General features: G+C 38.6%; 1 protein-coding gene across 1 annotated transcript in view; it reads left to right on the top strand.

The window, feature by feature from the left end:
* The window catches only part of hob (bridge-like lipid transfer protein family member hobbit), a 916,854-nt gene that overhangs the window by 341,042 nt on the left and 558,579 nt on the right, over positions 1 to 17,233 (top strand). Inside the window, exon 23 of the mRNA XM_090374277.1 lies at positions 3,396 to 3,497. Coding sequence (XP_090230403.1) covers positions 3,396 to 3,497 — 102 coding nt within the window. The remainder of the gene's footprint in view (positions 1 to 3,395; positions 3,498 to 17,233) is intronic.

Raw genomic sequence — 17,233 nt, 5'->3', positions numbered from 1 at the left:
AAAGCTGCCTGCCACTGCCTTGTGTTTCTCTTCCTTCTTGGTTCATGAACAGAAAGCTAAGAAAAAAAAATACATAAATTTACACACTATTTGGAAAATGTCATAATTGGCCTCTTACCATAACAGACTTACACAGAGCATTACATAAATCAAAACAAAGTACAACAAGTCCAGATGGGATCTACTATCAAAGGATGGAGGAGCTCAGTGAAGAGTCACTGATCAATCTGCTATCTCTTTATGATGAAATATTTTTGGAAGGAATCTACCCCACAAGCTGGAAACACTATAATACTGCCTTTTCCAAAATCAGGAAAGGATATTTCAAATCCAGTTAACTACTGTCCAGTTGAACCATACCAATTTACTGACTGAGATTTTAAAATTAATAATACTTAATGAACTAATATGTTTTTTATAACCAAAAACTTCTTAACCGAGATCAGTATGGTAGGAAAGGTAGATCACCAGTAAACCTCTTGGTAAAATCAGAATCTAGAATCTGTATTAGCATTAGCATTACTACAGGCATATGATGCAAAAAGCAAGCTTATGCAGAATCAGCCAAAAAAAAAAAAAAAAAAAAAAACCCCGCTCCCATTTCACATCTCCGTTCGTTCAAAATACCTGTCCAGCTGAACCTTAAATTTACTTAGGCTATCAACTTCCACAACAAGGGATGAAAGTCTGTTCCACCAACCAACTACCAGCTGGCTGAAGGCAAATTTCCGCACATCTATCCTACTTCTGTCTTTCCTTACTTTCAATTTATGCCCTCTCAGGTGATTATTCTGAGCAAGAGGAAGAATCCCATCAGCATTGAGCATGCTCAAACCATTCAAGGCTTTATACACCTCTATCGCGTGTGCCTAATCTCCAGACCCTATAATTTACAAAACTTAAGCCTTTCTTCGTAAGAGCAACCCTTTGTTCCATTCACTAATCTTGTTGCCCTTCACTGCACTCGTTCCAACAGCTCTACATGCTTCTTAAAATGAGGCCTCCAAACCTGTTTACAGTACTCAAAGTGTGGCCTGACCATTGCCTTATACAAGGGGATAATCACCTCCTTATCCATGCTAGAAAATTCCTGCATATCATTGACAAGACACTATGAGGTACTCTTGTAGACCATCTGCACTGCTGAGAAAACTTCATATCTGCCTGCACAATTACCGCCAGGTAATTGTGCAGGTGCGCCTCCGTAGCCAGGTGGGAAGGAGCAGCAGTGCATAGCACACACTTCTTGATTAGACTGGGGTTCGAGCCTGTCACCACCAAATACGGAGAATGCGGAAAGGTCAGGGAATGACCACTGCATATCCCGGAGCAATATGGCCTTAGTTACTAATGCTCCTAAAAACCAAATAACAACAATTGTGCAGGCAGATATGAAGTTTTCGTTCACTGCCACTTTCAGTGTAGTACCACAGAGTTGATATGTCACTCTGGGGTTGCTGCTTCCCATATGTAGTACTTTACATTTGTCACTGTTAAACTTCATTTGCCACTTCTCAGCCCATCTCGTAAATTTTCTAGATCCTGTTGCAGCAGCGTACTGTCATTAGTGTCCTTAAAAAGCCAGCCAACCTTCGTATCATCTGCAAACTTGGACATTAAGCTTGGACATATACCATCATCAATATCATTTATAAATACAGAAAACAACAATGGACCCAACGCTGAACCCTGAAGGACTCCACTGATAACATTAGTCCACAATGAGCAGTGTCCATTGATTACCACCCTCTGTCTTCTCCCACTCAACCATCCCTTTATCCATAGCAGCAATTTGCCTCCAATGCCACACTGCTCCAATTTGTGCAGCAGTCTTCCATGTGCAACAGTACCAAAAGCCTTTCTAAGATCCAAATATATAATATCAAAGTTATTCCCTGCATCCAGTTCTTTTGTGACTGTATCATAGTATCCAATCATATTGGTCAGGCAAGACTTTCCCTTAACAAAACCATGTTGTGTCCGAGCTATAACTGAAGTCTTGTCTTGATGATCCTGCAGTGTTTCTTTAACCAGTGCCTCCATTAATTTTCCTGGAACAGAAGTTAAACTAACAGGTCTATAATTACTTGTGTCGCCCTTTGATCCTCCTTTGTGAATTGAGGTCACATTTGCACATCTCCAGTCCATGGGTACCTCCCCTAAGTCCAAAGAAGCTCTCATAGTTATGGCTAAGGGTTTTCTTACTTCCTTTGCTGCCTCCTTTAATATAACTGGATCGATCCCATCCACCCTGGGTGGTTTTTTATGTTTATATTCAACAATTTCTCCTCTACTTTCCTCTCAGTTATTACAAAATTGTTTACCTCACTGCCGGAGTTTAACTCACATCTGGCATTCTCCTCCCTGAATAACTCCTCATGTGTGAATCTAGATGCAAAATACTCATTTGGTTTGTTAGCCACCTGAGCAGGATCATGAACAGTTGAACCATCAATATCCAGTGGACCAATCTGATTCATCCGTTTCCTTCTAGAGTTTACATAGGTAAAGAACTCTTTGTTGTTTTTCTTTGCATCCTTTGCCAAGGATTTCTCATAATCTGCCTTTTCCTGCCTAATCTCCTTTGTGATTTTGTTACAGACCAGTTTATATCTATCATAGGCTTCCATGTGACCCATTGATTTATATGTATCCCATGCATTTTTCTTCTCTGCCATATGTCTCATTAAATTATCTGACATCCATTTAGGCCTAAACCTTGAACAATATTTCTTAGTTGGCATGTAAAGCCTAGTAGCTTCGAAGATAAATTCTTTGAATGCTTTCCATTTTGAATCTGCTGTTGGTAACATCATCAGCTGGTCCTACCGTATAGAATTTAAATACTGTCTCAGACCACTGTAGTCTCCCCCTTCTCTTCCTTGATAAGATATCCATGAACATGTGATTCTAAATATTTCCACACAGTACTGTAAATTTTCATCCTGCTTAGTAATTTTTATGCAGATCTCAGTGATTTCATTGAGACCAATTTGAATTGTACAGGTATATGAAGGACAGAGTTTTTTATGAAATATTGTTGAATTAAATGAAAATATTTCACAGGAAACCTAAATGATCATTAAAAATATGTTGTGTCATGTTGTGGATATATTTTCAGAATAGATTAGAAAGATGAAAAATAACACTTTCCCGACATGCCATTTTAGGAATTAAAACTGCATTTTTGCAATGCTACTCTTTTTTTTTCATAAAATTATATTAATTTGTTCATATGATTTCCTTTTTAATGTTATTTCTGATTTTTTAGTTATTTTCTGATGCTATTTTACTTTGTAAACTGTGTTAAAATCCATGAGTAAAGTTTAGATATGCTGTTAGATATGCAGAAAGATGAATTTAAAGTAAATTTAGTTTTTCTGTTATAATTTTAGACAGTAAGCATCATCAAGTGGCTGAAGCTAATTCACAGAAGAAAGAAGCAGCCCTTTACACTTTGCAGTCCACTACCTTCAGATATTCATATAAAGTTAAAGGTAATGTAAATATGAAACTGCAACTTGTCTCTTATTTTTACCTGAAAGTTTACTGTTTTTATCACATGAATGATTCAATAGTATAAAATGTTAACATTCGTTGTAAAGTCTGAGGTCTGGTGGCTTCAGAAATTCCCATTTTCTAGAAGGTCCTGGCATAATAGCTGAAATGTTACAGTTTTAAGGATTTTTTTTTTTTTATCTTTTTTTTTTTTTTTTTTTTATCTTTTTCTTTTTTTTTTTTTTTTTTCTGTTAGTTGTTGGCGCATCAGCTTCTGTGGCTATAATTGCACCTCCAAAAGTTTTTGCATTTTACTGTGATCCAAGCCTGACGCGGGATTCGAACCTGCGACCTTTGGGTTGCCAGGCAGGCACTTGACCCAACTGGCTAGCCCGGTCGGCTTTTATTCCGTAATTGTGGAGATGGATATAATACTAGCCGATGCAGTGTTCAGTGTTTCTTCTTTTTTCATTTGAATGTCAGTTACTTATAACTAATTTAAATTACTTTCCAAACATTGCCAGGGAAATATATTGTGCAAGAAGGATAAGTGGAATAGGACCAGGGTATGTCTGCCAGGGGAAATGTAGATGACATTGTAGAGGAGATATCTTTTAAGGGCACAAAATGATATTGATTTTCATGTTGACACTAATGTTATTAAGAGTAGATCAGAGGACTTGCTTAATAAGGCAAATTTGGAAAATAGTCACAAGTTAGGATTGAATTTGAATGTCTGCAATTCTGCCAGACACGATAGGAAGGAGTACATGTTGAGAGCCTTTTCAGTCATTTTGGCTCTTGAGAGAATACGCAAGGCTCATTGGGTAGAACTTTTTTCAGCAAATATTTCGTCCTTGTTAACAGGCGAGACTTTTTACAAAGATGGGATACGTATAAGTAAGGGTGCAAGGATATTTGCTGATGCTATCGAGGCAGTGATAGGTGAGTCAGAAAACTACTTGCTTGGGGATACACAGACTAAAAGGTTAAAAGAGAGTCTCAGGCAGCAGTGAAAGTGATCTTGCACTGCATCTTTGGAAAATGCAGCTGGAAAGCGAGGTGTCGAGGATTTCAGGCACTCAGTCGGTCCTCATGGAATAAGCAAATATGCACTGTGTATTGGTAACTAAGAGTAAGAACAAGTGCATATACACTAATGCTAGCCAGGTAGGTAAAGTGCCTGCCTGGCAACTCAAAGGTCGTGGGTTCGATTCCCACCTCGGGCTTGGATCACAGTAAAATGCAAAAACTTTGAGAGGTGCATTATGGCCATAGAAGCTGATGCGCCAACAACTAATAAGGGAAAAAAAAAAAAAAAAAACCACTAATGCTAGAAGCATTGTAAATAAGTTTGGTGAATTTCATGTACTTGTTAAGTCATCAGATGGAGACATTTTACGGATAGCAGAGACAGTGTTACTGAGACATAAATGATTTTGAATTTGGTGAGTAGAATGTGTACAGGAAGGACAGACAGCATAGGAGTCCTGTCTGTCCTTCCTGTTGGAGGGGTTATGCACTTAGTTCAGAAGCATATTAATGTTTTTGAACTAAATGCGAATTGGGTGAGCATTGCAAGGTTGAGTCAATTTGGTGTGATATAACTGGGAAAACAAAATTAAGAATAGAAGTAGTTATAGTTCTAATGACTGTGATGAGTATACCAAACAGCTATACAGTGATATAGAATGGATTAGTAAACCAGAAAGTCTTATAATGAGGGATTTTAACTTTCCAGATGTAGAATGGAATTTGTTTGTTGGTCACTCACATAATTGCATGACTTGTCTTGCTAATGTGTGAGGAACAAGAGGAAGAAATACCCTTGATCTGATTACCAGTAGTGATTCTACATGCATTAAGAATTTATGCATGTGACAGGTCCACTGGGTGGCAGTGATCACAGTACTAATGTGAAAATTAATTAAAGGCATAACTATTCTCAGGGGTAAAGCTTTTGTTTTCATAATGATGATACAGTGTTCTCAGATGGTTTTAAAATTCTATGCAGTGGGACCATGGATGATGTTACCAACAGCAAATTCTAAATGGGAATACCAGTGGAGAAATGCTGTTCGAGGCTTAGCCCTAAATGGATGTCAGATGAACTACTGAGACAAGTGGCAAAAGAAAAAAGAAGAAGAAAAGTACATGGGATGCATATAAATTCTAGGGTAATTCAGAAGCTTATGGTAGATTATAGACTAATATAAATTAGTGTATGATCAGGTCACAAAGGAGGTTAGGCAAGTTAAGGCAGAGTAGCATTAGCATTAGTAGAGGCATATGAGGCAAGAAAGCAAGCTTATTTAGCATCACACAAAAAAAAAATTTCATACATCCATTCCCTTTAAACTTTTGTACAGTTCCTCCTTGAATTTAACCTATCAATTTCCACAACGAAAAATGGCAGTTTGTTCCAACAATCAACTACCCACTCGCTAAAGGCCAATTTCTGCACATCTATTCTGTAACCGTCTTTCCTCAATTTGAATTTATGCCCCCTCAGGTTTGTAATCCGAGCAAGAGGAAGAATTCCTTGATAATTGAGCCTGCCCAGCTCATTCAAGGCCTTATACACCTCAATCAGATCATCTCGCAGGGTCCTAGTTTCCAGAACTTAAGCTTTTCTTGGTAACACCACCTCTTTGTTCCCCCTCACTAATCTTGTTGCCCTTCCCTGTACTAGCTCAAGCAGTTCTACATCCTTTGTAAAATAAGGCCTATAAACCTGTATGCAGTATTCAGGATGTGGCCTGACCATTGCCTTATACAAAGGGATAATCACCTGCTTTTCCCTGCTTGCAAAATTCCTGTATATTTTTGACAAGACCCCATGACCTCCTCTGGCAGACTGTCTGCACTGATCAGAAAACTTCATATCTGACTACACAATTACTCAGGTCATTTTCATTTTCTACCACCCTAAGTGTAGTACTACACAGTTGGTATGAGGTTACTTCTCCCCATATGCAGTATTTTGCATTTGTGAAAGTTAAACTTTCAGCTGCCACTTCTCAGCCCATCTGCCCTACTTATCTAGATCCTGTTGCAGTAGTACACTGCCATTACTGTCATTAACAACCCTGCCAACCTTTGTATCATCTGCAAACTTCGACATTAAGCCTGATATACCTTCATCAATATCATTGATAAATATACAAAACAACAGTGGACCCAACACCGAACCCTGTGGGACTCCACTAACCTCATGTGAATGTAAATGAAAAATACGCATCCAGATTATATGAGCAGGATCATCAACAGTCGAACCATCAATATCAAGTGGACCAATCTGATTCATCCCCTTCCTTCTAGAGTTTACACAAGTAAAGAACTCTTTGCTGTTTTTCCTTGTGTCCCTTGCCAAAGATTTCTCGTAATCTGCCTTCACATGCCTAACCTCCCTTGTGACTTGATTACAGACTAGCTTATATCTACCATAGGCTTCTGTTTCGCCTGATTATTTATGTGCATCCCATGCATTTTTCATCTCTGCCACCAGCCTCATTAATTCATCCGACATCCATTTAGGCCTGAACCTTGAACAGTATTTCTTAGTTGATATGAAAAGCCTAGTAGCCTCCAAGATTAAATCCCTGAAGGCTTCCCATTTAGACTCACCGTTGGTAACATCATCCATTTATCCCACTGTATAGAATTTAAAAACTGTCTGAGACCACTGTAGTCAACCTTATGAAAACAAAAACCCTTCCCTTTATCCTTGATGGCAGTTACATCTTTAAGTAAATCCCACGCCAGTACACTGTGATGACTGTCACCTGGCCATTCCTTTATCTGAATATTCTTAATGCATGAATAATCACTGCTGATAATCAGATTCTTCTCTCTCTTAGGGTACTCAAAATTTTTTTAGCTGGTGCAGCATAAGCCTCAGGGTTCCTTGCACAATAATAATGAAGGGGTGTGATGGCACAGTGGTTAAGACACTGGGCTACCAGCCTGATTGACCCTGGCTCGAATCCCGCCTTGGTACATTACAAGAGTTGCGCCATTGGACTTGCCTTCCCAAGGCTACAGTGACTGCTGAGGTAGACAATGATGCCATCTAGTGTCACTCACGAGAACTAAAAAAAACCACTGGACGTAAGCTGAAGCTAAACAAAACAAGTCCACGTCCATAGAGGGATGATGTCGCAGAGAAATATTAATAATACTGCATTGAGTGTGGAGCAGGATAAAGTCACTCGCATTCAGGCCTTAGGCAGAGGAGTTGGCTTGAAAAGTTGGAGACAGTTTCCCAAGCAAGACAGTGGAGCAATTGGCTCTGTTCCCCATATGGCTACCACTAGAGAAGGGCAAGACCATCCAGCCCTGCCAACACATGAAGTGGAGCATCAAAATGAATACGTACATCATGTGAGCATACTATGAATATAGTATGAACATAATGTGTGAACATACTGTGGTCTGTCCTCGTTAACAGAAGAGACTGCTTCTACCGAGATGGAGTACACTTAAATAGAAAGGGTACAAGAATATTTGCTGATGCTATTGAGGCAGTTTTAGGTCGGAAAGCTGCTAGTTTGGGGAGGGGATACACAGACTAAAAGGTTAACAGTGGCCGAAGGCAGAGGCAAAAGTGATTCTTGTACTGCTTCTATTACAAGCAGCAGCAGCAGCAGCATGAAAAGCAAAGCAATGGAGATTTCCAGGACTGTTCGGAGTCATAGTGGAACAAATAAATACATGGGCTGTGTTAGGGTAACTAAGAGAAGAAACAGGTGCATGTATACTTGCATGTACACCAGTGCTAGGAGTATAGTTAATAAATTTGATGAGTTTGAAATGCTAGTCAAGACATCAAAGGTAGATATTGTTGGGATATCAGATACATGGTGTCACACAGATATAAGCAGTGCAGAATTGGAATTTGGGGAGGACAATGTGTATGCTGTTAGTTAAGCATAAGCTGAGGTTATGCTGTTAGTTAAGAAACACATAAAATCTAAGGAAGTGCATCCAATTGATGTGGGTGGACAATGCAAAGTTGAGTCTGTTTAGTATGACATAAGCACTGGGAAAGGAAAAATGAGAGTAAGTGTGTGTTATAGGCCTAAGAAATCTGATGAGTATAATGAGCAATTGTGCAGAGAAATAGTGGGCCAGTAAATTAGAATGTTTTATAATGGGGGATTTTAATTTTCTAGATATTGACTGGAACTTGTGGGTTGGTCACTCGCACACTAGCAAGACTTTTTTGGATTTATTGGATGATTGTTTTTTACAGCAGCATGTTCCAGAGGCAACCAGACGGAGTAGTATTCTTGATCTGATTATCAGCAGTGATTATTCATGCATTAAGAATTTGCAGATAAATGAACCACTGGATGACAGTGATCACAATGTACTGATATGGGAATTACTTAAAGATGTAACTACCATCAGGGCTAAAGGGAATGGTTTTTGCTTTCATAAAGCTGACTACAGGGGGTCTCAGACAGTTTTTAAATTCTGTACAGTGGGATTCACTGATGTTGTTACCAGCGCTGAATTCTAAAGGCCTTCAGGGACTTAATCTTGGAGACTTCTAGGCTTTTCATTCCAACTAAGAAATACTGTTCGTGGTTCAGGCCTAAATAGATGTGAAATGAATTAATGAGGCTTGTGGCAGAGAAGAAAAATGTGTGAAATGCATATAAATTATCAGGTGATACAGAAGCCTATGGCAGATGTAATCTAGTCTGTAATCAAGTCACAACGGACATTAGGTGAGCTAAGGCAGATAATGAGAAATCTTTGGCAAAAAGATGCAAAGAAAAACAGCAGAGTTCTTTACTTATGTAAGCTCTAGAAGGAAAGGGGAGAAACAGATTGGACCACTTAACATAGATGGGTTGACTTTTGATGATCATGCTCAGGTAGCTGATAAACTGAATGCATATTTTGCATCTACATTCATACATAAAGGGTTATTAATTGAGGGGAATGCCAGAAGGTTTTCAATGAGGGGAATGCCAGAAGGTTTTCAAACTCTAACAGGGAACTAAGTGATATTGTAATAACTGAGAGCAAAGTGGAGGAGAAATTGTTGAAGTTAAACATAAGAAAGACACCTGGGGTGGATTGGATCTATCCAGTTATATTAAAGGAGGCAGCAGAGGAAGTAAGAAACCTTAGCCATAATTATGAGAGCTTCCTTGGACTCAGGGGAGGTCCGCATGGACTGGAGATGTGCAAATGTATCCCCAGTTCACAAAGGGGGATCGAAGGGTGACACTAGTAATTACAGACCAGTTAGTTTAACTTCTGTTCCAGGTAAAATAATGGAGTCACTGATTAAAGATGCATTGCAGGATCATCTAGACAAGACTGAATTATTGCTGCAGACACAGCATGGGTTTGTTAAGAGAAAGTCTTCTCTGACCAATTTGATTGGATACTATGATGCTGTCACAAAGGAACTGAATGTAAAAAATAATTTTGGTATCATATACTTGGATTTCAGGAAAGCTTTTGATACTGTTGCACATGAAAACCTGCTGTACAAATTGGAGAAGTATTGCATTATGGTTAAGTTACTACAATGGATAAAACAGTTGAGTTTGTTCCACTTTGTATCATCTGGGAGACGACAGAGAGTGGTAGTAGTAGTAGTAATAGTAGTAGTGGCATGTGATGCAAGAAAGCAAATGTATGAGCTTATGCAGCATCAGCCAAAAAAAAAAAAAAAAAATCACACCATTCCCTCCAAATGCCTGTCCAGTTCCTCCTTAAATTTATTCAACCTATCAACTTCCACAATGACAGATGGAAGTTTGTTCCAGCAATTAACCACCCGCTGGCTAAAGGAAAATTTCCGCACATCTATTCTACATCTGTCCTTTCTTAATTGAATTTATGCACCCTTAGGTTCGTAATCTGAACAAGTGGAAGGATCCCATCAGAATTCAGCGTGCTCAACCCATTCAAGGCCTTATATACCTCAATCAGATCACCGCGCAGGTGCCTAGTCTCCAGCCACTGCAATTTGCAGAACTTAAGCCTCTCTTGGTAAGAGGATCCCTTCATTCCCCTCACCAATCTTGTTGCCCTTCTCTGTACACGCTCAAGTAAATCTACATCCTTCCTAAAATGAGGCCTCCAGACCTGTACGCAGTACTCAAGCCGTGGCCTGACCATTGCCTTATACAGAGGGATAATCACCTCCTTTTCCCTGCTAGCAAAATTCCTATATATCATTGACAAAACCCCATGACCTGCCCTGGCAGCCTGTCTGCATTGCTCAGAAAACTTTATATCTGCCTGCACAATTACTCCCAGGTCTTTTTCATTTTCTACCACCTTAAGTGTAGTACCACACAGTTGGTACGTTTCTCTGGGGTTACTTCTACCAATATGTAGTACTTTGCATTTGTCAAGGTTAAACTTCAGTTGCCACTTCTTAGCCCATCTGCACAAATTATCTAGATCCTGTTGCAGTAGCACACTGCCATTACTGTCATTAACAACCCTGCCAACCTTTGTATCATCTGCAAACTTCGACATTAAGCCTGATATACCTTCATCAATATCATTGATAAATATACAAAACAACAGTGGACCTAACACCGAACCCTGTGGGACTCCACTAATAACATTAGTCCAAGAAGAGCAGCGCCCATTGATTACCACCCTCTGTCTTCTAGCACTTAACCATTCTTTTATCCATTGTAGCAACTTACCCTTAATACCATTCTGCTCCAATTTGTACAATAGTCTTCCATGCACAACAGTGTCAAAAGCTTTCCTCAAATCCAAATATATGATATCAAAATTATTTTTCGCATCCAGTTCCTTTGTAACCACATCATAATATCCTATCAAATTTGTCAGACAAGACTTTCCCTTAACAAACGCATGCTATGTCTGAATTATTGCTGCAGTCTTGTCTAGATGATCCTGCAATGCATCTTTAACCAGTGACTCCATTATTTTACCCGGAACAGAAGTTAAACTAACTGGTCTGTATTTACTCGTGTCACCCTTCGATCCCCCTTTGTGAATTGGGGATACATTTGCACATTTACAGTCCATGGGAACCGCCCCTGAGTCCAAGGATGCTCTCATAATTATGGCTAAGGGTTTGCTTAGTTGCTTTGCCGCCTCCTTTAATATAACTGGATAGATTCCATCCACCCCAGGTGCTTTTCTTACGTTTAACTTCAACAATTTCTCTTCCACTTTGCTCTCAGTTATTACAAAATCATTAAGTATCTTGCTACAATTTGATAACGTTCTGCCATTTTCAAACCTTAATAATTCCTCACGTGTGAATGTAGATGCAAAATACTCATTCAGTTTGTTTGCTATCTGAGCAGGATCATCAACAGTCGAACCATCGATGTCAAGTGGACCAATCAGATTCATCCCCTTCCTTTTAGAGTTTATATAAGTAAAGAAATCCTTGCTGTTTTTCTTAGCATCTTTTGCCAAGGATTTCTCGTAATCTGCCTTCACCTGCCGAACCTCCTTTGTGACCTGATTACAGATTAACTTATATCTGCCATAGGCTTCTGAGTCGCTTGATAATTTATATGCATCCCATGCATTTTTCTTCTCTGTTACGAGTCTCATTAGTTCATTTGACAACCATTTAGGCCTAAACCTTGTACAATATTTCTTAATAGGTATGAACCTTTTAGTAGCTTCCATGATTAATTCCTTGAATGCTTCCCACTTAGAATTTACTGTTGGTAACATCGTCAGTTGATCCCACTGTACAGAATTTAAAAACTGTCGGAGACCACTGTACTCGCCTTTACGGAAGCAAAATCCCTTTCCTTTACCCCTGATGGTAATTAAATCTTTAAGTAAATCCCACGTCAGTACACTGTGATCACTGCCACCTAGTGGTTCTTTTATCTGCAAATTCCTAATACATGAATGATCACTACTAATAACCAGATCAAGAGTATTACTTTCTCTGGTTGCCTCTCGAACATGCTGCTGCAGAAAACAATCATCCAATAAATCCACAAATGTCTGACTAGTGTGTGAGTGCCCAACCCACAAGTTCCAGTCAATATCTGGGAAGTTAAAATCCCCCATTATAAGGCATTCCGATTTACTAGCCCACTCTATTTCTCTGTACAATTGTTCATTGTACTCATTCAAGTCATTAGGCCTATAACACACTCCTACTCTTATTTTTGCTTTCGCAGTGCTTATGTCACACCAAACTGACTCAACAGTGCACTGTTCATCTATATCAACTGGATGCACTTCTTTTGATTTTATGTTTTTCTTTATTAACAGCATAACACCTCCTCCCTTCCTATCCTGTCTGTCCTTTCTGTACACATTGTACTCCCCAAATTCCAGTTCGGCATTCCTTATATCTGTGTGACACCACGTCTCTGCTATCCCAACAATATCCGCCTTTGATGTCTTGACCAACACTTCAAATTCATCAAATTTATTTACTATACTTCTAGCATTGGTATATCTATGGACACTGCTGTTCATGGACAAATGTTATTAGTGGAGTTCCCCAGTGTGTGGTGCTGGGCCCATTGTTGTTTTGTGTATTCATTAATAATATTGAGGATGTTATATCAGGATTATTGTCCAAGTTTCCAGATGATACAAAGGTTGGCAGAGTTGTGAATGACAGTAAAGACAGTATGCCACTCCAACTGGATCTAGATAAGTTGGGGAAATGGGCTTAGAAGTGGAAACTGAAGTTTAACATTGGCAAATGCAAAGTACTGTATATGTGTAGCAATAACCCAAGATAGATGTACCAACTGTGTGGTACTACACTCAGGGAAGTGGCAAATGAAAAAGACCTGGGGATAATTTTGCAGTCAATATGAAGTTCGCTGTGCAGTACAAATCGGCTGCCAGGGCAGGTCATGGAATCTTTTCAATGATATATAGGAATTTTGGTAGCAGCGACATAGAGGTGATTATCCCATTGTAGAAGGCAATGGTCAGGCCAAACCTAGAGTACTGTGTACAGATCTGGAAGCCTCATTTCAGGAAGGATGTAGAGTTGCTAAAACAAAGAAGGGCAACAAGATTGGTGAGGAGAACAAAGGGGTGCTCTTACCAAGAAAGGCTTAAGTTCTGCAAATTGCAGCACCTGGAGAGTAGGCACCTGCGAGTTGATCTGATTGAGGTGTATAAGGGCTTGAATTTGTTGAGCAAGCTGAATGCTGATTGGATTCTTCCTCTTGCTCAGATTAAGAACCTGAGGGGGGCAGAGATTCAAATTGCGGAAAGACAGTTGTAGAATAGATGTGTGGGAATTTGCCTTTAGCCAGCGGGTGGTTGATTGGTAGAACAGACTTCCATCTTTTGTTGTGGAAGTTGATAGCCTAAATAAATTTAAGTCTGAGCTGGACAGGTATTTGAAACGAATGGAGGGGTGAAATAGGTGGGGTTTTTTTTTTTTTTTTTTTTTTGTCTGATACTGCATATATTTCTTGCATTGTATGCCTCTGCTAATGCTAATATGGGTAATAATAATATCAATGTATATTGAACCATACATTGATGTTTCTTCAGTTTTAAGCAGCCTAGTAAATTGGAGAATACATGATTCTTGATGCAGAATCTGCCACAAAGTATGATACTTTTTATATATCTAGAGAATTTATGAGGCTTGATAGTTAAAGTAGATTTTGACTTGAAAGTGTAATGTGTGATTGCACTGAAAATGTAGAGAACCAGGACATAATGCATACAGATGAATTGGTAGATTTCATTCAGAGTACGTTGTTTAGGGAGGTCTGTTTGATGGAAGAAATTGCATTAGAAGCTTATCTTGGTGGACTGAGGACCTTAATGAACTGTAGAGGTTGGTGTGGAAGGCTAGGAAGGAAACTCTTGCTTGAAGGGGGGGGGGGTAGGAATTTTTCCTCAGTTAATGAAGAATGCTGTTTTGAGAGTAATTTTTAAGAACCAGAAAAGTCTCTGAACAAATTTAGCTCATATCGATCTATAGCATTTTTAGCTATACTGGGCAAAGCCCTAGAAAGACTCATTATGTTTAGATTTATAAGACTAAAGATTGTACAGATCTAAGCAGTTGGTATCTAGTAAGCAGCACAGTTTCAGAAAGCCCTTTGTACTGAAGATACCATTTGTAAATTAATATCATTAGTTAATGAATAACTGGTCGATATGTCCTGGGTTTTTTTCATGGATTTTAAGAGTGCATTCAATGCCCTATGATGGGAGAGTGTCCTTTGAAGGGGAGCTAAAGTTGTCCTTTGCCTAGGTAACCTGTAGTCCATCTTCTGGAGTTATTTCTTGGACACTTCACACAGTCACTCTACCGAGTGGCTGTGAGAAATAGATTTATGGAGGAGACATAAACTCATTGAGCAGGACAACTATCTGCAGGTTTTGATCCTGGGCCCAACCATGTAGATTCAGTTCTCAGTGAGTTCTTGGAGTGAGGCCATGAAATATATGTTGACAACTTGACTTTTGTCATCTACAGTCAGAGCAGAAAGTAGTTGGAGGAAAGGGCCTTGGTTTTGCTGGCTAGGCTCTGTTTATGGATTGATTTTCATAAGCTCAGGATTTTTGAATCCAAGAGTGTAATATTGTTACACTCTTTAACTTCAAAAGAGACTGAGTGGCCCCACTTCTCCTACTAATTATGTTGTTTGAGTTAGCTTAATGTAACTTATTTATTTATTGTTTGATATTTTGGAATTGATTTGCAAATGTCTTTAATGTTTATGTATTAAAGTTAAAATTTAAGATAAAGTTTAATGTGCCTGTGGGGTTCTACCCAGGAGATACACTTAAGATAAAGATTTCTCAAATGATAGTGTACTTCAGTGGGCATTGTTCTTTTGAATTGGCATCTATAATTCAGATTGGTTTGGAAGAGAATTTAATACTCTTCCAAACCAGTCCAAACTCATGCTGCATCGTGTCTGCATCCACTTATTGTCCAACTTTGAAATTATAGAACAAACTTTATAATGTACCTCTTTAAAATTACAATCTACAGAAAGTACAGTCTAGTGTCAATAAGTGTCTTCTGTCATTTTGGCTTTCACTCCATTCTGAGTATGAAGTGATACATATACTTAAACTTCAGACACAAAAGGTTAATACCTTTTGTGTCTACTCCAGACACAGTTTTCATTGAAAAGAAAATTTCATCAAAAAAAAAGGGTTTGTACTAGGCATGATTCCCAGAGCTTTGAGAGTGTGCATTCCCAACAACTTCAAAGAGGAACTTAAACTTATTAAAACTGTCTTCATTTTTAATAAGTAATCAACTGATTACTTATTAAATTTCTAATCAATTTAATGAATAAATTGATTACAAATTTGTAATCAATGTCATTAAATTCATTCATGGAATTATAACAAGCATTATAGATAATTTTAATAAACATTCTCTATTTGCATAATTTCCTCATACTGTTCAAAATTTATTTTCCCCTATTACCCAGAGATAGGTGACACTTTTAGCAGGATAGTAAAAGGGCACAGTGTTAGTTTACACTTTTGAGGAAACAAAAATCTTAAGCAACTTCAAAAGCCCTTGTCCCTCTTTACGTGGCAAATGACAGATGTAATGTACAAGCCAGATTGTAACGCTAAGAAATGCTATGTGCAGTAGATTGTGTGAAAATTAAAAACTAGTATAAAGTCACATGGAAAGAGAAAACATCCTACTTAGTGTGATCTTGCATACCATATAATTACTGAAACCATGGCTTTAACATATCCATCCCCAAAGCCCTGAATGATATACACTCTCACAAGAGGAGGGACTTTGTGGAAGCCTATTACTATTAAATGGATTTCTGCAAGACTGTCAGTAATAATTTCTATCCCCCCCCCCCACACATCATGTCTAAATCTGTTCAGGAAAGAGGCTTCCAGCCAGAGGCTCTTCTCTGCACAGGGTGGCCGTATTTTGAAAATGGGTAAGTGGGACAACTTGAAACGAAATGTGTAGTATAGCATTTTTTCTTTCAAAAAAGTAAAAGAAAAATATAAAATTACAATTAAAATACATTTTTTATCAATCAACTATCATAATATTTATCAGTTATGATTTTTGTTAATATGTATTTGTCCTATACAAACTATAATATTATTTATAACAGTTATTTTAAAAATAGGGAGAAAGACTACTTTTACTTTTTATATTTTTCTTTAGATTTCGCTAGTTTTACAATTTCTGCTGTTCACCCATTACGTTCTGACTCTCTAAGTGGTCTGATAACTTCTTAGTTATGCAGCTGGTCAGGATCTTGTAAATCGTTGGGAGGCATGTGATTGGCCTGTATTTCACTGGGTTCTTGTATCTTCATCTTTAGGCTTCAGATATGTGATGCCTTCAATGAGAAACTTCGGGATTGTCTCCAGGTGCCTTATCATTTGAGTGAACTGCTCTGCTAGGTGCTTGTGCGTGCAGGTGAGCTTCTTGTGCCAGTAGTTGTGAATGTTATCAATTCCTGGGGTTCACCAGTTGTGGGTGTTCCTGATCGACTGTTTTACTACTTCTTCTCGAATCTCCCACTCTCTCATCTCTTGTACAAATTTTTACGTCCTTCATTTTCTTCTGTCCAGGGTGCTCTGCTGTTAGGTCTCACTTCACTCCTCCAGATATTTCCCCAGAAATCTTCGATCGTCTTCTTCTCAGGTGGTCTGTTTCCTGCTTTCTCATGTCCACCCAGTTTCCTTTAGATGGCTCTTTGGTCCTCATCGAAGATTTGGTTGTTTATTTTCCTCTGGCAGCTCTCTTTGT

This window comes from Mastigoproctus giganteus, chromosome 5 (assembly GCF_048544385.1).
Source record: "Mastigoproctus giganteus isolate SK-2022 chromosome 5, ASM4854438v1, whole genome shotgun sequence".
NCBI lineage: Eukaryota > Metazoa > Arthropoda > Arachnida > Uropygi > Thelyphonidae > Mastigoproctus > Mastigoproctus giganteus.
The sequence above is the reverse complement of the archived record's forward strand: the minus strand, read 5'-3'. Positions and strand labels throughout refer to the sequence as shown.